This window comes from Raphanus sativus, chromosome 2 (genome assembly GCF_000801105.2).
Source record: "Raphanus sativus cultivar WK10039 chromosome 2, ASM80110v3, whole genome shotgun sequence".
Classification (NCBI taxonomy): domain Eukaryota; kingdom Viridiplantae; phylum Streptophyta; class Magnoliopsida; order Brassicales; family Brassicaceae; genus Raphanus; species Raphanus sativus.
Window position 1 is genome coordinate 25,469,945 of NC_079512.1, and position 18,855 is coordinate 25,488,799.

At 37.1% G+C, this 18,855-nt stretch overlaps 4 protein-coding genes across 4 annotated transcripts; 2 read left to right on the plus strand and 2 right to left on the minus strand.

The window, feature by feature from the left end:
- The first annotated feature begins 316 nt into the window (after positions 1-316).
- LOC130507927 (uncharacterized) lies at positions 317-2,949 on the plus strand. Its single transcript, XM_057002759.1, has 5 exons — positions 317-745; positions 985-1,423; positions 1,528-1,794; positions 1,939-2,403; positions 2,496-2,949. The coding sequence occupies exons 2-5, from the start codon at positions 985-987 to the stop codon at positions 2,705-2,707; spliced, it is 1,383 nt and encodes a 460-aa protein (XP_056858739.1). The 5' UTR covers positions 317-745; the 3' UTR covers positions 2,708-2,949.
- Positions 2,950-2,983: 34 nt separating this feature from the next.
- On the plus strand, positions 2,984-5,445 carry LOC130507926 (uncharacterized). Its single transcript, XM_057002758.1, has 3 exons — positions 2,984-3,884; positions 3,961-4,770; positions 4,856-5,445. The coding sequence occupies exons 1-3, from the start codon at positions 3,015-3,017 to the stop codon at positions 4,937-4,939; spliced, it is 1,764 nt and encodes a 587-aa protein (XP_056858738.1). The 5' UTR covers positions 2,984-3,014; the 3' UTR covers positions 4,940-5,445.
- Positions 5,446-8,917: 3,472 nt separating this feature from the next.
- Positions 8,918-12,206, minus strand: LOC130508651 (uncharacterized). The gene is made up of 6 exons (XM_057004259.1): positions 11,331-12,206; positions 10,466-11,095; positions 10,236-10,397; positions 9,827-10,161; positions 9,632-9,713; positions 8,918-9,538 (listed from the first exon to the last, which is right to left on the minus strand). Exons 1-6 carry the CDS (start codon positions 12,204-12,206, stop codon positions 8,918-8,920), a joined length of 2,706 nt encoding a protein of 901 aa, XP_056860239.1.
- A 5,613-nt stretch (positions 12,207-17,819) lies between these two features.
- LOC108840009 (cyclin-dependent protein kinase inhibitor SIM) lies at positions 17,820-18,478 on the minus strand. The gene has a single exon (XM_018612818.2). It carries the CDS (start codon positions 18,372-18,374, stop codon positions 17,985-17,987), a length of 390 nt encoding a protein of 129 aa, XP_018468320.1. The 5' UTR covers positions 18,375-18,478; the 3' UTR covers positions 17,820-17,984.
- Positions 18,479-18,855: the final 377 nt, after the last annotated feature.

Here is an 18,855-nt window from a genome sequence, read left to right on the forward strand (position 1 = left end):
CATCCTGTTACGCCTTATTTTCTCTTAATTCACATAATTTCGTCTTTTATCGGAATTCAACCTCAGACTTCCTAGTATAAAAATATTAACGAATTTTTGGTTAAACCACTGGATCAAAAGAACTTCCAATTGATAGTTAAGATAACCTAACATTATCTCATTTTTGTTATTAAGTCGTTACAGTTCATTCTTAAAAAGAAATGTGGTGCGTTCTTCAGATTCTGTATGTAGTTGTTCTTTCTGTAAATCCAGAATCTGATGTGTAGTTTCTGAAGTAAAGAAAATTGAGTCAATTAGGTGTATATTCTAAAACTATATGGAAATTTGCAAGGAAGGAGAAGCCTAGGACGCGAAACGGGCTTGCTTGGGTCTGGCCAACTGAATTACGAAGCTGCCCTTTCAGTCTAATGATAACCTATAGAAAAGTTTATATCGTAGAGTAGGGAAACGCAAGAGTTGATGTGATTAGGGATAGATATAAACATCGATATAGCAGGTTTTTGTGTGCTTGATATCGTCGAGAAACGAAACATATCCGGCCCAATTCGGCGAGCATTAAATGCAAGATCTTGTAGAGATTTTGGCATATACATACACCTCTACATCGTCGTCTTTTGTACTTATCTCCGTTTATAAAACCGAAGCACTTAACCGGCTGCTGAGCTCACAAACATCATCGTCTTCCACCTTTTAACAGAGAGAAAAATCAAGAGAGAGAAAACTTCCATTCGAGGCAGAAACAAAGGTATGTCCAAAAGCCTAGATTTGTACATATTTAGCCGTTTCTCTGTCCTCAACCACCGAATATTTGTCTTGATAGACGGCCATTTATGAGTCTTCAGTTACATTTATTAGGGTTTTCTTAGTACAACATTTATTTTGTCGTTTATAAATGATTGGCTCAAGAGAATATATTTCCTTTTATGGTTGCATGTGATAGATTTGTCTAGCCCTAACTAATCTTTGATTTTTATTTTTCCGCAGATGAGTCAGCTTGTGCGTCTATGGCGTGGGGATTGGAAGAAGCAGCCCAACGGAGACTGGATTTTCTTTGAGGACCCATCTGACTTCGGTTTCGGTGCATTGATCGGCGAGGGTGAAACTTTTGAGTCACTGATGACTATCGTTCGTATGCGATACCAACTGGCGAACACAACCCCTGTTGTCTTAAGCTACCAGCTTCCTGACCATATGCTGGTCCAAGCGGGGAGGAGGTCGCCACCGATAACTCTATCTACCACCGCAGACGTTGGCGTCATGTTGACTGTCCGTGATTGGTACGCGGAGCAAACTGTGAATGTCACCATCGGACCACAAAACGTCGCTATGTATCATTTTCATCGTCGTGACAACTTTGTTGTCCGCGGCAGGACCTTTGTCGTTGATGGAAGCTCTAACGAAGAGGGGAGAAATGCGTTCGAAGGTAAGCTATTCAATCATTACAAACCTACTATATTTTTGTTTGCATTTCATGTTTATTTGATCTGTATATTGGATGCTTATGTCAAGTGTTTTGTTGTGTTTCAGGTCTCATGAATGAAAGGATTATCGTTTGTAGTGTGAGTGTTTTGGAAGAGATCTTTAGCGAAGAGGACATGGTCATCTTGCACCGTGTTGCTCTAGAGCTGAACTCTCCCAGTTACACTCGTGGTCGTCGTGCCCCTCCCCCATCTCCGACTACCAACGGCGGTTCTACTCGAATGGAACTTGTACTGCTGGATGATGACGACGAGGTGATGGCTACTACACAAGTGAGTAATGGAGGCCACAGTGGACTAATCGTTGCAAACTCGGGTAAGGGTTTAGTTTCTCTAGTTTTTTTTTAGTAGTTCATCTTGTATTAAAGATCTTGTTTCATAAGTAGTAAAAAGGATATTTTTAGAGTTAACCGTTATGTGTTTAATTAGCTTGCTAACATGTGATGTTTTATATCTCTAGGTGAAATGACTATTGTTCCTGTTACGGAACAACAGCTGGAACTCCCTCTCAGCCAGCCACCCACAGCCTTTGGCGACGTCGGTCTTGATCTCATGGTTACATCCCAAAACGGAAACCCCGAGATTGACTGTGAAGGGTTCCATGACAACTTCATGTGGGAAAGACTCTTGGAAGAAGGATTGCTTCAAACTGTTCAAGGTAATATCACCGCACAGCCCAACGAGCCCAACGAGCCCAACCAGGAGTCTCCCAAGTCTGTTCTCCGTGTGCTTAATGGGCCTGAAGCCCATGATGGTGGAAACTCTTCTACTGGATCGTCCGTCGGTGTGACATCACTTGTGCCTGAAACCGTCCTCACCCCAGTTACTGGGACCACTTGCGGTTCAATCTCTAGCGTCGGAACTCAGCCGGTCGGACTAATGAGCAGTGGCAATGCTTTACTTGCGGAGTTTGACAAGTACATTGGTATGGTCTTCGTCCTAAAATCTCAAGTTTTTAATTCTATTGGGCCTAAATAATTTGGCCCAATTACTAACTTCTCCACTCATTTGCAACAGAGGCAAGATCGACAATGGCGATGCTCTCTCCTGTTGGGCCTGGGCTTCCAGCTTCCGCAGCTTCTGCATCGTTTGCTTCAGGCTCAAAGAGTGTTGGATCTCCAACACTTAAGTTAACCTTGGGCCGTCCCAACCAAGCAGGCCCACCGAAGAAGGACCGTGCACCGGAGGATTCTTCGCCGGAGGACAGCGGCAGTGGGGGTTCGTTCTAAGTCTTCAAGATATAATCAAAAATAACTAAAATTTTTTGTTTGCTAAGATCGGAAGGCATTATAGCCGTAATCGTCTCTTTTTCCCCTCTAAGATCGGCTTTATTATCTCGGCGGCTAACTACTTTGTTTGTGTGTGTTTTTGGATATGTTGTTCTCTATGTTGTAATGGAAACCGTCTTTGTAAAATATTGACGTCTATGTAAAATACCAATGAATGTTATCTTTTTAATATAATGATGTGTGTTTATGGCTTGACTCTTATCTTTCCTTTTTATCAACTCTCATTAATCTAATAAACTTTTTTACTATGAATACGTTTGTAGGGGACGGAGATCACTCTCCAACTGACCTATACGTTGGTATGTACTTCAAGAGCAGAGATGCCTTCAGGCAACATATGGCATGCTACGCAATAAGCAAAAAGTTCAAGTTCCGGTGTGAAAAATCTGGTCCGTATGTCACGGTCTTGTCATGCTGCGGAAACACATGTAAATGGCGAGTCTATGCAGTCCTCATCGAGGGCACAAATGCTTACGAGGTTAGGAAGTTAGTGAGCTCGCACAGTTGTTCAGTTGACGAGAGAGCTGGATATCAGAGACAGGCAACATCTACTGTCATCGGTGAGATGATGAAGCCAAAGTTTGTTGGTTCTGGTTCCGGACCAAGGCCAATGGAAATAAGAAACATGATGCGAGGGGATCATGCAGTTAATATTTCCTACTGGAAGGCTTGGCGTTCACGTGAAGCAGCAATCGACCAAGCAAAAGGCTCGTGTGTGGCTTCTTACAAAGCACTCCCCACATACTTGCATAAGCTTGTAGAGGCCAACCCAGGAACAGTTGCTGATTTAGCAACAGAATACCAGGAGGGAGTTGGCCACCGCTTCAAATATATGTTTCTCGCCATGGGAGCTTCGATCAAGGGTTATCCTTACATGCGTAAGGTGGTTGTTGTCGATGGAACTCATCTGAAAGGGAAGTATGCAGGGTGTCTGCTAACAGCCTCAGCACAAGATGGAAACTACCAGATATATCCGCTTGCGTTTGCTATAGTTGATGGAGAAAACGACAAGTCTTGGGAATGGTTCTTCCAGAGGCTAACATCGATAGTCCCAGACGAGGAAGGTTTGGTGTTTGTTTCAGATCGTCATGCATCAATATACCAGGGACTCAGGAAGGTATAACATTTCAAATATATTGTAATAAAATAGTTAACCGTCTAATATCTGTGTTATCTTTGTCCAACAAATGTAGGTGTATCCAAGTGCCGGTCATTGTGCTTGTATTGTCCACTTGAAGAGAAACATAAGAACGAACTTTAAAGAAAGACACCTTGGTTACTTGGTTGCAAAGGCCGCACGAGCATTTAGGATGTCTGAGTTCTACTCCACTTTCAACGAGATCAAGAAAGTCAACCCGAGATGTGCCGACTACTTAATTGATCTTGGATTAGGTCATTGGGCAAGATCTCATTTCCCAGGTGCACGCTACAACATCATGACTAGTAACCTGGCAGAGTCATGGAACGCAGTATTGCGTGAAGCCAGAGAGTATCCTGTGGTTCCGTTAATAGAGTTCATACGTTCTAAGCTAATGTCATGGTTCTCAAAGAGACGTCAGTCTCTCGAAGGTAATAATGCTGCCTTGGCTCCTAAGGTATTGGAACTGCTTGCTGCCAGCTTTGAGTTGACAGGTGCATTTGAGGTCAAGAAGGTGGACACCGGAGAGTACGAGGTGCGCGACACGAGTGGTGTCTCATTCCTCGTAAACCTGCCTGAAAAGAGTTGCACTTGCTACCAGTTCCAGATGCTTCGCATACCATGTTCACATGCAATTGCTTCAGCAATACAAGCAGGGGTTAATGTAGAATCAATGGTTGCAGACGTGTACAGCGTAGCATTCATGAAGTCTGCGTACAAGGGACATATATTGCCTCCAAAAGAATACGAGATTCACTCGGAACTCTCTTCGGCAATGGAAGCTCTCTACCTACAACCTCCTTCAACTAGGCGCCCACCAGGAAGGCCTCGTAAGCAGAGATTCCTGTCCCGCGGTGAAGTGCGTGTAAGTTAAAGAATAAAAACAGTGTATATTTTTAATTTTGTTGATGCATGCACCTGATTTGCTTGAAAATGCACTTGTTTTGTAGATGAAGATAACTCGAAGGAAGACAGTGTGTAGCCGGTGCAAGGGGATAGGTCACAACCGTGCTACATGCAAGCAACCAATATGATATGAATGCAGCTACAGAGGGGATTGAAAGCAAACGGAGGTGTACGCAAAGAAGGTGGTTTAATGGCATGCGAATAAATGTTGACTTGTGTAATAGATGTAATATATAAGTGATGCATGTTCTAGGCTTGGGTATGGGGATTTGGTTGTGCTCCGTATTATTATCTTAAATAAAGCTTCCCCCTCTTTTTTATGTATGTTGACTCTTAGAGAATTTCCATTGTGTACAAGAACCATATGTTATATGTTATATGGTTGGTTGCTTGCATGGTTTTGGCAGGGTCAAGAACCATATGTTATATGGTTAATTTCATATAAAGCTGTAATATGATCCCGTTAGACGGCTATAATAGGTAAGGAATCATTTTAACTAACCAAACCACTACTTGTTGAACATTTAACAAGTGTTTAGTTTTACAGACATGTTAGCTAGATATTTAACAACTCACTAATATATTACAACAATTATACGGTTAATGAATACCTCAAATAGGATAAATGTATAGTTATCCGGTTAGATAAAATGTTATCCAGTTAGACTTGGTTTAGTATATAAGACATGTGTTTGGGTTTAGGTATTTTGGGTTGATATGATTAATGATTTCGGTTTGGGTTTAGGGTTTAGAATTAGTGAATTCGGTTTGTCAAATGCTAACATATAAACAACCACAAAATATAAATGAATCATTAACCATAAACCCTAAACCCTAAACCCTAAACTCTAAACCCTAAACCCAAACCGAAATCATTAATTTTAAACCCTAAACCCAAACCAAAATCACTGACTCTAAACCCTAAACCCAAACATTATTCCTAAACCCTAAACCCAAACCCACATCATTAATTCTAAACCCTAAACCCAAACATTAATTATAAACCCTAAACCCAAACCGAAATCATTAATTCTAAACCCTAAACCCAAACCGAAATAACAAACCCTAAACCCTAAACCCAAACCAAATCATTAATTCTAAACCCTAAACCCAAACCGAAATAACAAACCCTAAACCCTAAACCCAAACCAAATCATTAATTCTAAACCCTAAACCCAAACCGAAATCACTAATTCTAAACCATAAACCCAAACCGAAATCATTAATTCTAAACCATAAACCCAAACCGAGATCACTAATCCTAAACCCAAAATCCCTAAACCCAAACACATGTCTTATATACTAAAACCAAGTCTAACGGGATAACATTTTATCTAACCGGATAACTCTGTGTTTATCCTATTTGAAGTATTCATTAACCGTCTAATTGTAGTCTGCAGAATATAAAATGTTATCTGGTTAGACTTGGTTTTAGTATATAAGACATGTGTTTGGGTTTAGAGATTTTGGGTTTAGGATTAATGAATGATTCTAAACCCTAATCCCAAACCGAAATCATTAATTCTAAACCCTAAACCCAAACCGAAATCATTAATTATTAATTCTAAACCCTAAACCCAAACCGAAATTATTAATTCTGAATCCTAAACCCAAACGTTAATTATAAATCCTAAAGTCAAACCAAAATCATTAATTCTAAACCCAAACCGAAATCACAAATTCTAAACCCTAAACCCAAACCGAAATCATTAATTCTGAACCCTAAACCCAAATCGAAATTACTAACCCTAAACCCAAAATCCCTAAACCCAAACACATGCCTTATATACTAAAACCAAGTCTAACCGGATAACATTTTATATTCTGCAGACTACAATTAGGCGGTTAATGAATACTTCAAATAGGATATATACAGAGTTATCCGGTTAGAAAAAATGTTATCCCGTTAGACTTGGTTTTAGTATATAAGACATGTGTTTGGGTTTAGGGATTTTGGGTTTAGGATTAGTGATTTCGGTTTGGGTTTAGGGTTTAGAATTAATGATTTCGGTTTGGGTTTATGGTTTAGAATTAGTGATTTCGGTTTGGGTTTAGGGTTTAGAATTAATGATTTGGTTTGGGTTTAGGGTTTAGGGTTTGTGATTTCGGTTTGGGTTTAGGGTTTAGAATTAATGATTTCGGTTTGGGTTTAGGGTTTAGAATTTGGGATTTTGGTTTGGGTTTAGGGTTTAGAATTAATGATTTCGGTTTGGGTTTAGGGTTAATGTTTGGGTTTAGGGTTTATAATTAATGTTTGGGTTTAGGGTTTAGAGTTAGTGATTTTGGTTTGGATTTAGGGTTTAGAATCATTCATTAATCCTAAACCCAAAATCCCTAAACCCAAACACATGTCTTATATACTAAAACCAAGTCTAACCGATAACATTTTATATTCTGCAGACTACAATTAGACGGTTAATGAATACCTCAAATAGGATAAATACAGAATTATCCGGTTAGATAAAATGTTATCCAGTTAGACTTGGTTTTAGTTTATAAGACATGTGTTTGGGCTAGAAATTTTGGGTTAAAGATTAGTAATTTCGGTTTGGATTTAGGGTTGAGAATTAATGATTTCGGTTTGGGTTTAGGGTTTAGAATTAATGAATTCTGTTTGGGTTTAGAGTTTAGAATTAATGATTAATTTATCTTTTGTGGTGGTTTATATGTTAGTTTTTGACAAATCGAAATCATTAATCATAAACCCTAAACCCAAACCAAAATCATTAATTTTAAATTCTAAACCCAAACCGAAATTATTAATTCTAAACCCTATACCCAAACCGAAATCATTAATCATAAAAGAAATCACTAATTATAAACAGTGATCCCTAATAGACGGTTAATAAATTCTTTAACAAGAATAAATGAAATGTTATCCAGTTATTGATTAACCCATAACGAAATTGCTTATGCAATTAGCCTTGGGCTTAGTATATAAGATATGGTTTTTAATTAATCTTTTGGATGGTTTATAGGTTAGGATTTGATACATATACATAACAGAAATAATTGTTTGTTATTGTATAATACAAGTCACTTGGATATGAAAAACGAGAAATAGCCGCTAAGTTCTTGATTAATGAGTTAATATATAACATATCCAATGTCCTCTGGACATGAACAAAAGCGACCACACATAGAAATACTTGCAATAAGCAGACACATAAACCAAATTTTCTTACAATATTAAACAGTCCTGTCTCTGGATCTACAAAGAAAAGTCATTTGCCCTTGCGATTTTCAAGCACGCTTAAACGATGCATATTCCATAACAGTCGAGCAATGCCATTGCCATTGTCACTTATACCATCTATTTCGCTTGATTCTCCCGTCGGATTACTTCTTGATTCATCGAGCTGATTGTCATGGGCAGTTGACCGACACTGAGCCAATTCCTGAGTTAACTCATCGATCAATTTCTTCTGCCGACGGATCTCGTCCCGGGCATCGATAAGGGCTTCCCTGGCCCAACCAACTACTTCTCTTTCATCTAACCAACGAAAGAAGTTGCATCCGTTTCCCTCCTATTATAGTAACCTCATATAAAATTCTAGAGTCTCAAAATTCTATCAAACTAAACCAAATATATTAAGTCGAGCAACGAACCTTGAAGCGAACACACCCGTAAAATCGTCTACCAGGGTTTTTGTCCGTCCAGGCTTGGTCGATCTTCGCAGGCAGGCCACATAAACACCTTGGCGCAACCGCCATCCCCTTACCCCGTGAAGAACTCGAACTTGAAGCCATCTTTCTATATCTGGAAAAATACAGAAATGATCGACTCTAATCTCAATAAATGACTCATAAATAAAGGCAGAGGCCCAATGGGCCATCTCTATGTAAAGTATTTTCATTCTTTTGAGAATGTCAATGTTGGCGTAGCAGTCTAAAAAGAATGTTATCCCAGAAATGTTTCTACTCGATTCTAACAAAGTTTGACTCAAACACTAACTATAACGGAATGGAATATCTGTTTAACACAAGTTCAAATCTCTAAAAACATAACATAGAGATCAAATGTCTTTAACAAGCAATCTTAATAGACAAACACGTACAAACATAAACACCCGAACATCAGAACATCCCTTCCCTCACAAATTCCCTCATATCTCTCCCAAGTGCTCTTCATAAACCATTACAGCAAGACGTTTGGTTTCATAAGCAAGCGCATCCGGCGTAATGCATTTGCAAACCTCGATGCCTGCGAAAGCATGAGCCTGCATCATTAGTACGGAGGTTACTCCTGAGTCAAGATGGCATCCATTCTGTGGGATAGATTTACATCGTTCAACTGGCAAAGGCTTCAAATCCCTAGCACTCAAAAGCCTACCCGCCTGCTTTAGGAGGTAAGGAAACATCTTAGACATTGGAGCAAGTTCCTTTGACATCACGGCGTCGGTTCGAAGAGATGCATTGCAATCTAACACTAGCATTGTGTATGCGCTGCAGTCAACGCACACTCCAACCCAGTGATTCTTATCGAGGTTAAATGGGAAATAGAAGCGGTCCACTCCAGATAAGGACGTCTGAAGATTCGAAAGGAACTCCATCAGTTGTTTGGAAAATACGTACTCCTCAGGAGATGAAGAATTAGAGAACTTGGGATAGGTCTTCGACATTTGTGACACAAACTTGGTGTCCAGGAAAAGACAGCTCTTCGTTGTTTTTACCAATTGTTGGGACTGATACACAAACCAGGAGTGGTGCATAAGAGCGTCACACATCTGCATGTGAGTATTATGAACACATGAGTACTAACAAAGAATGATAGTATATGCATTCTGGAAGAGGAGTCTAAATGTGTTTCGCCAATTTACCTTTGTTGAAAGAGGTTTAAGTCTCGAAGACACATCAATGAGTTCTTTGCCGGAAACGTTGACACTCCCTAGGCAGACCATGCTGATGCAGGAAAGCAGTATATCGAAAGGGAAGTTAGACGGGCTAACAAATCTCTTACACTCTACGTATGTTGTAAACAATCTAAATATAATATTAGATGTATATTGACATACCTATGCGGCTTCAGCTTCTCGACCAGTCTTGCAAACTTCGCTTCAAAGTCTGTGACTCCTCCACCACTGCAGGATGACAATTGCTGCTGTCTGACACGGTTGAGCATACCCTTATCGCACTGATAATCGCCAACCAGTGTCCTAGATACTACAGCATGCCGCTTGCTTTTCCTTGCGGGCCGGAGAGGTTCGTTAACAGGGGATGGCGGGGGACCAAGTACAACCATAGAATCTGGTTCTTGAACTTTTTCAGTTTCCTGGTCTGTTACCATTTCCTCCTGCGAAAGCCCAAGTGAAAAGGAAGGTAGTGGGAATACTAACCAAGGCTCAAGATTCTGAAATGATGCAACAGATATTATGGAATATGAAAATTATTTCACCCTTACTATACAACAACACTTAAACTTACATCTGATGTGTCTGCGGTGTCTTCCGTCTCAACGTCCATATTGGCACTGTTACCCGTAATGCAATCGTTCGAGGTAGGAACCGTTGACTCTACTGTAATGGTGGGAAGACTCGGTGCATTGGAAAGAGGGTCGACCGAATGGTCTCCATTGTCTTTGTTGAGCTGTTGCCACAAAACGGGGGATAAATTTAAATTTAACCGTAGAAGCTGGTAGCCTAAAACATACTTACATTGTTGTTTTGGTTACTAAGCAGAGAAACGCTGGCAATCACATCGTTGATGGTTTTGGATGCGTCATCTGATCGTTCCGGTATGGGTGGCCTGTTGAATGCTTCATTTGTATCCACAACCGGTACATGCGGACTTTTGAACGCTGGAGAGTTGTCATCGGCATGATGCAGAGAAGGACCGGACGACTGAGCAGTGATCTTAGCGACGTAGTCTAAAATCTCCTTAGTGTTACTTGTGATGTGACTCATCATGGTTTCTTGAAAATCAGATAGTGTACGTTTGATCTCGTCAACCTTGTTCTCAACCCGGCTCAGTTCGGAAGTGAACTTCTCCCAAACAAATGATTGTACCAATTCTGCTTCTCCGCTTTCTATGCCACCCTGTTGTGTATTTGCTTTTCTCTTCTTCCTCTTGCGAGCTAGCGCCTCAGCCTCAGCCTTTTCCCGCATAAGAGCAACGTCTGTCTTTGTGGCACCACCAAGAAACATCGTTCTGCGGAATTGTTTCCTTTCTCCAATATTCTTTATCATTCCTTCAACTTTGGTGTCCCCTTCGTCGTCGGACCAACACACCTCAGGTTCATCATTTTCAAACCACTCGGGGGTCTGGATTATATTGGTGATACAGACCTGCATATCCATGTACACCATCAGACATTTTATCAGCATGTTATTAAGGATGTCCTAGGTTAAAAATATGCTAGAGAATGTTAGCCGACCATCCTAAAAAGTATATATACAAGTTGTTAGTTAGCCGACTATCTTCGAAAGTATCCATACAAGTTGTTAGTAAGCCGACTATCTTAGAAAATATCCTTACAAGTTGTTAGTTATATATCTATCTAATTCTTATAACTAAACTTACATTTGTGGAGGCGTCAAGGTTCCTGGCATGTCCCGTGTTGATACCAGTACTTCGGTTCTCTTCGCCATCTTCACCGAAATCAATTTCAGAGTCGAGAGAGCAATCTTCGTGAACAACTTCAGTCAGAGCAGGTATAGCTTCCATCATGACTAACTGCAATGCTTGAACGAATCCAGGGAATGCAATTGTGTTCTGTGAGAGCGCTACCTCGTCCTTCTCCTTTATGCTACTTATAAGCATCTCAAATGATAGGCGACCCCAAGGATATGCGAAAAACTCATCAAGATCTTTTATCCTCTCCGCATGAACGGGCGAGATTTTCGGGTAGTGAGTTGTAGGAAGTATCACCGACGAGAGTAGAGCAAGACACGCATATTTAACCCGTATCTCTTTGTCAGTGACTGTCTTACTCTTCAACATTTTAATGACAGAAGATACACTGACCTCTTTCAACATCCCAAACAGTGAATGCCAATATGGCTTCTCCGATATAAGATCCTTCATTATCTTTTTTGACGGTTTTGGGTACTTCCCACAGGGCAGACCAGTGACTATCGCAAACTCCCGTAATGAAAACCTGATTGGATCATCAGCAAAGAGGAACCATGCTTCGTACTTCTTCTTCACTTTAAGCTGCTTCGATATAAGAAACCGTCCTAGGCGACCAGAGTAACTTGGTTTATCCGCGAGCTCGATAAACCTCCCGAATGATGACTTCCTAATAACCTCAATTTCATCTTCTTCCAACGCATCAAGGATAATGCTGATCCCACCGGCTTTGTGATAAGGATTTACCCTGATCCCGACGGGCTCTTCACCGGCAGCGAACATTCTGTTCGGTAGGTCCATTACCTCTGTTGCTTCGTCTGATTCCATGGACACTACACCGAAGATAAGATATCGATTATAAAACTAACAAACTGCCCCAACAAAATTAATCTCTTAGATTTGGTAACACTCGTCACTAATCATACCTGATTATTCAATTGTTTGGCGAGGAGAAGGATCAGATTAGAAATCGCAGTGAGAGAATAACTATTCTTCAAATTGTCAAAGTAGGGTTTGAGTTGAAAATGGTCTACTCTGAAACGACGGAGAAAACGATATACACGGTAACCGGGAAGAGAGAGGAATCGATACTATCATATATTCTTCGGGTTTCGTAATGCAGAGGCCCAAAAGATATGATTTTTTTCTAATATTTGCACTCTTGTATTGAAATTCAATGACCGAAGCATGGTCTGCATGCTATATCGTAGGGGCTTTTCTAGTAGGGGTATTTCGGTATTATAGAAAAGTGAACAATGCCTAGACCCTACGAAAACCTACATTGCAAATTTAGACATAATTCTTGTATATGTGATGCAAATTCTCAAGAAAATTTTGTATTACGTAAAAAGGAAGAAACTTGGGCTTTCATTGATTCATCATCCCTCGTACAATTTAATGTCTAAAATCATATTTACATGGGCTGCATTTTACTTAGCCCAAACTATATATGGGGTCCGTCATGGGCTGATTCAAGAAAAAACATAGCAACCTATCTGAATTTCCGGCTTAACCGGTTTGATGTTTCGGTTTCTTTTTTTTCCAACAAATTCAGTCAAGCGTGATGATGTTGGAAACAAAATGTTTGTTGTTTGTATACTAAAAACAACAAAATAATATTGTTTCATTTAAATGTCTAGACATGGCTTCTCTTTGGTACATCTATACCTTTCTATTTCAATGCCATTTACATGTTTGATCTAATTCATTTAATCTAGGTTGCATGGAAGCTTCGTCGGACATCCGCTTCCCACTTCGGAATCGAAAGCTCGTGGAAGCTTTCGGAATCTCGCTTCCACTATGCTTCCAAAAATAGTTCTTTAAAAACACCTTGGAAACTTACGATTCTATTTTGGAATCACGTTCCCGTTTTAAAATGATACAATGTCATACGTAAATAAAAATATAAGAAATCTTGTTTTTGTTTTTATATAATAGTGAAATGTAAAATATAAATATACAAATATTAAAACTAATACTATAAATTATATTTATGCATTGGAAGTTTAGTAAAAATATATTGTATATATTCAAATATACTGTGTTAATTATTTACAAAATATTAAAGTAATTAGTATAATAATATCTTATGAACTTGATTTATATATATTGTCACGGTTCTAACATAAAATCATTTAAAATTATTATAAATGAATAAATGTGTTATTTTAAATTTAAATTATATAATTTTTAGTCATATTTGTAGTATTTTATATTTTAATATATATATATATATTTATAAATATATGCTTCTGAGACGTTTCCGCTTCCTAACTTTTTGAAAAATCTCGCTTGTACGCTTCCATACGATTTCCGCTTCCGCGAATCCGCTTCGGTTTCCATGCAACATAGCATTTAATCCACCTCTACCCATGTAACCTTTTTTTTTGGTAATCACATGTAACCTAACTTTATAAGCTATTTAATTACATATTTATTGTGTATATATTCACAAAGCCTTTTTAATACAAAAGACTCCACTCCCCATCTATATATTTTTCCAAGATTATTGTTGGATAAACAGATTCAGAATTAGGGGTGGGCATTTTACCCGATACCCGAACCCGTACCCGAACCCGACCGAAAAAACCCGAACCGAAACCGAACCGAAGTAGCAAAATACCCGAACGGGTGTTGAATTAGGAGAGATTGGATATCCGAACCCGAACGGATAATACCCGAATCCGAATGGATATCCGAAGATAACCGAACATATGTATACTTAGGTCTATATTCCTAGTTTACTTTTTAATTTTATTCAAAATGTTTATTTTTATTATGCACATAGTTCAAAATTAGATAATTTTCATATAATTGGAAAAAGGTAAACTTTTACTCACTTAAAATGCATGTCAAGATTTTTATTTCATGCATTAACAAAAATTACATCCAAAATTTAAAAATAATAATCAATTTATTATCTTTTGTTTGTAAAATGTTATCTTCAAATTTATTAATCATTCGATTATTAGAAAATAAAAAATTAGTTAAGTGAAATTTATATTTTTTAAATACAAAAAACTTGAGAAATGAAAAATTTAATAGTTTTTTCCAAAATCTAAATATCCGAAAATCCGACCCAAAATATCCGAACCCGAACTAAAAATACCCGAACCCGATCCGAAGTAAAGAAATACCCGAACGGGTATTACACTCCTATACCGAAATACCCGAAAATCCGAAATACCAGATCCGTACCCGAACAGGTACCCGAACGCCCACCCCTATTCAGAATAAACGACGGTTTACAGACCCGGCTATATTGTACCCCAACATGTTGTATGCAATGTTTTGAAAATCGGACCGGACACCGATTCGGTGAAGCTACTGGTTGACTGATTAGACCGGTTCAACCAGTTGGACCGTGTTTTTTGTTTATATAAAAATGTATATAATTATATATTTATACTAAATAAATTTTACTTCTACATATAATATTTTTTCTATTCTTTTTTATTAACTCAAAATAAACAACAAACATAAATCTGATTGGCCCGTTTATTTAAGTTTGGGCCGTGGGTCCGTTTTAGTTTCTCTTTGAGCTGCTAGGGTTGTGGGCTTGTAGGCCTTTTCTTAGTGTAGCCCGTTGGCTTTTGGGCTTAGTATTGGATATTAGTGTAATTGGGCTTCAGCCGTTTGTTGGGTTTGGCCCGTTTATTTAATATAATCAATTGGCGGAAAAAAAATCTGATTACTATGTAAACTAAAAATTAAAGAAAAAAACAAATGATTTACAGCTACAACAATCATATTTATTTATTTTTACAACTAACATTTCAAATTTTAAGAATATGGTAAAATAAAAATAGTATATGAGAGTCAAACATGTATTTTTCACAATTTTTCATAGAAAAATAAAAAATCAATTAAATAGTGATAGTTGAACTCTAATTATAAAATATTAAATTTTAGCTAGTAATAATTAAAAACACTTAATTATATGTTATTTTTAAAAACCGGGTTTTAAAATTTAACCGGATCACCGGTTTTACCGTTTCAGCCGGTTTTACTGGTTTTTTATCAAAGCCTGGTTTTAAACCGAACCGAACTCGGCTTCTTGAGCGAGTCACGGTCGGACCGATTCGACCGGCCGGTCCGATCCGGTTTTCAAAACACTGGTTGTTTGTAAACTAATATTGAATAATACTGATCCAATGTGCTGGATTAATCATTGTGTTGATTTTTACGGCGTGTATAAAAATATTACTTTATATTCTAGGTGTTTTTGCACGATCTAATAAAATAAACCGGATCAAGCACAATCAACAGCGATCAAAGAAATTAATACAATATTGTCTTTCATTATCGTGATTATCCACCTTTATATACATCGCATTTACAAGATATCCGTGAAAAGTAAATCTACATTGTAAACTGTATTATTTATTGACAACGAAAATCTATAACCAAAAACATCTCCAATGAAATTCTATTCATTGGAATTCTAAACTTGTATATATGCATATATATATTGTATATGCATAAATAATTATGGGGTCCATTATTTTGTGGAGAGACCCCATCCAAAAATTCTTAAATGTCTAATATATATATATATACATATATACAAGTTTAGAACTCTAATAAATAGATTACTTACGCGTATACAATATATACATATATAAGTTTAGAATTCCAATGAATAAAATCTCTATTGGAAGTGCTCTAAACTAATAAGAACCTCAATGTTTATAACTTTTAAGTATATACACAGGAGTTTAAAGTGATTTTGAAAGATTGGATTTTTAGTGTGTTTTTATAAGATTTCAGGTGAATTGCATTTTAATATGATTTTTATTAAATAATTCTGAAATCTCATCTAAAATAATAAGATTTGGATTTATATATATTTTAACTAAGATATTTTATACAGACACTTTAAAAACATTAGAAACATTTTAACTATATAACTTATTTTTTTTAAATAACAGTAGATTTCAAATTATGACAAATTTAACAACTGAAATTTTGAAATAGTTTTTAAAATTCATATTTTAGTAATGTTGAATTTATCATTTTAATACAAATCACTTTAAATTTTAAATTGATTACACCTTCCATAATGTATGAGTTTGTAATATTTAAGTATGTGAGGTATACTTTTTCAAATAAAGTATCGAATTATACTTATGCATATATTTCAAAGCAATATGTGTAACTTAGTACTAGTAATTTTGATCATTTTGTTCAGACTGACGCTAAATTATCAAATAAAATGTTCGCTAAATCCAGATTTGCACTGTAAGTACTCTAATCACACTGGATTAATGAAGTAAAGCATTTAGTAAGAAATATTGACATCCGAAGTTCCGAGTAATTGGGAGGGGGGGGGGGGGGGGATGAGCACCCCTAATGATTTTTAGATTAATGATCTATGAGACGTCATCCACAACAACATCAAAGAACACTTAAATACATTAATTTACACTTTTACAGATCCCAAAGCTGTCTTGATCGGTCTACCTGTCGCCTCAAAACAGTCAGGATCAACATGAATTTCTGATCAACTTTACTCGATTACAATGTTTACATAATTACCTTGCAAAACAATTAACCATCTATTTTTATACTGTATTACAAAATATTAATTTAAAGATAGTTGGATCAAGGCAACATTATCTTTTTTCCATGGCGTCTTTCACAAGCACGCAAGATGCTCAACCATTACAGATCTCATCCCTACCAAATCAACACCTAAAGCGGCATTATAAAAGAACTCTAAACTTTGTATTATTCTTTATCATTTGCAATACTCTGATTCGATTAATTATCAATACTCTGATTCGATTAATTACTTTTATCTACTATGTATTCACTTTTAAATATTACCTTTAGAATTTCAAATAATATTGACGATGATGTTATCTAAATCTTTTTATCTTACTACCATTTAAAATGTGGTGTTTATTAGATCGGATCATCGGGAGTCATCACCATGGTAATACATTATATAAATCTATCGTGGCCGACAAAAGCAATTGCTTGCTAAGGCAACTCCTTTTCATATATTAGTTACCATCATAACATATGTCACATTAGTTGAAATAATTTTTATCATTCATTTATGAATTTCATATCCATTTCACGAAAGTGCATCAAACAGCTGTTGTGAGAAAGTATTGTTTGGCCACTGAACAAATAGTAAACCTAATGGGGTTTCACTGTTCATTTCCTCAGTCGAGATATTCGGTTTTTTCTTCTGAATTGTTTTTTTTAATCGATATATCTCTCGATCGATATATGATTGAGAGATATAGTTTTTTTCTACTAAAATATTATGTGTCGATAACATACTCAGTTCTAGATATGTGAGTCAGTGAGTGATCTTTCGTTTACAAAACAGCTAGGAAAAATTATGTTACTGAAATTTTCATAATTCTAATGAACTTAGTAAGAGAAAAAAAAAAATTACAAAAAAAAAAATTAAAAAATAGTAAGAGAAAAATAAAAAGATTTCATCGGTGGAAAGGCACATGTATATTTATAAAGTTGAGAATCATCACATAAAATGATAAAATAAATAAAATAAAAAGCTACCAAAAAAAAAAAAAAGCTACCAAGATGAAGGAACCTTTTAACATGATTGTGGTTAATTCCAATTATTGATCATCTCCGGGAACAAGAACGGAAACTTCTCCGTCGCCTAGCCACCGCGAGAACGGACGTCGTTGTGGTGGTGGTGGGAGATGACGTCATCGTCTGGTTGTAAACAGAGGAGAAGAAGCGATCTATCTCATCTTTGTTGACGATGATCTCAAACTTTGATGACGTCAAAAGCTTCCTCTTGCAAGATCTGTAGACAAGAGACGACGGAGGTGCACGTCGTTTTTGAGGTGGAGGAGGAGGAGTAGTGGCGGTGGAGGGAGGAATCTTGTGGTCGGAGGAAGTGGGAGTGGTGCAGCCACCGCCGCCGTCCTCATCTCTGTTGTTGGATCGGATCTTGATGGGTGATGGGAATTTCAACATGGACAGATCTTGCAATAAATCAAGATCCATTTTCTACTAATATATAATAAAATGATATGTTCTTGAAGGTTTTGTTTTTGTGTGTTTAGCGTGTGTTCTCTGAACAAATCTTCTTAGAGAAGTGGACTTGTGGGGATTCTTATATATGTGCTTTTGTCTTTACATACATGCTTTTCTTTTGTATATGTTTAGTATTTTAATATTAGAAGATAATAAGAGATGAAAAAGAGACCACACTACTTCTATTTACAGCTTTTGACAGGTAAAACTATACCACATTCCAAGTTAAGTATATTACTAATCAAGTACAAAATTCTGATACCTAATTAAGCAATAAATTTGTACTTTATACTTAAGGCTGATCGTTAAGATAAGTATTCTTTTTGACTAAAATGGTCTAACAAAATGGGGTTAATTTTTTTTTTAAATAAAATTCGTGAAAAGAAACAGATTTACATTAATTTTTTTTTTAAAATAAAATTCGTGAAAAGAAACAGATTTACAAGACTTT

Coding starts and splice junctions, on each gene's coding strand:
- LOC130507927 (XM_057002759.1), top strand. CDS start 985: ATGAGTCAGCTTGTGCGTCTATGGCGTGGGGATTGGAAGAAGCAGCCC. Junction 1,795..1,938: donor ACTAATCGTTGCAAACTCGG/GTAAGGGTTTAG, acceptor TTATATCTCTAG/GTGAAATGACTATTGTTCCT. Junction 2,404..2,495: donor GGAGTTTGACAAGTACATTG/GTATGGTCTTCG, acceptor CATTTGCAACAG/AGGCAAGATCGACAATGGCG.
- LOC130507926 (XM_057002758.1), top strand. CDS start 3,015: ATGAATACGTTTGTAGGGGACGGAGATCACTCTCCAACTGACCTATAC. Junction 3,885..3,960: donor TATACCAGGGACTCAGGAAG/GTATAACATTTC, acceptor CAACAAATGTAG/GTGTATCCAAGTGCCGGTCA. Junction 4,771..4,855: donor TGTCCCGCGGTGAAGTGCGT/GTAAGTTAAAGA, acceptor CTTGTTTTGTAG/ATGAAGATAACTCGAAGGAA.
- LOC130508651 (XM_057004259.1), bottom strand. CDS start 12,206: ATGGAATCAGACGAAGCAACAGAGGTAATGGACCTACCGAACAGAATG. Junction 10,162..10,235: donor ACACCGCAGACACATCAGAT/GTAAGTTTAAGT, acceptor GCATCATTTCAG/AATCTTGAGCCTTGGTTAGT. Junction 9,714..9,826: donor GAGAAGCTGAAGCCGCATAG/GTATGTCAATAT, acceptor TTCCTGCATCAG/CATGGTCTGCCTAGGGAGTG.
- LOC108840009 (XM_018612818.2), bottom strand. CDS start 18,374: ATGGATCTTGATTTATTGCAAGATCTGTCCATGTTGAAATTCCCATCA.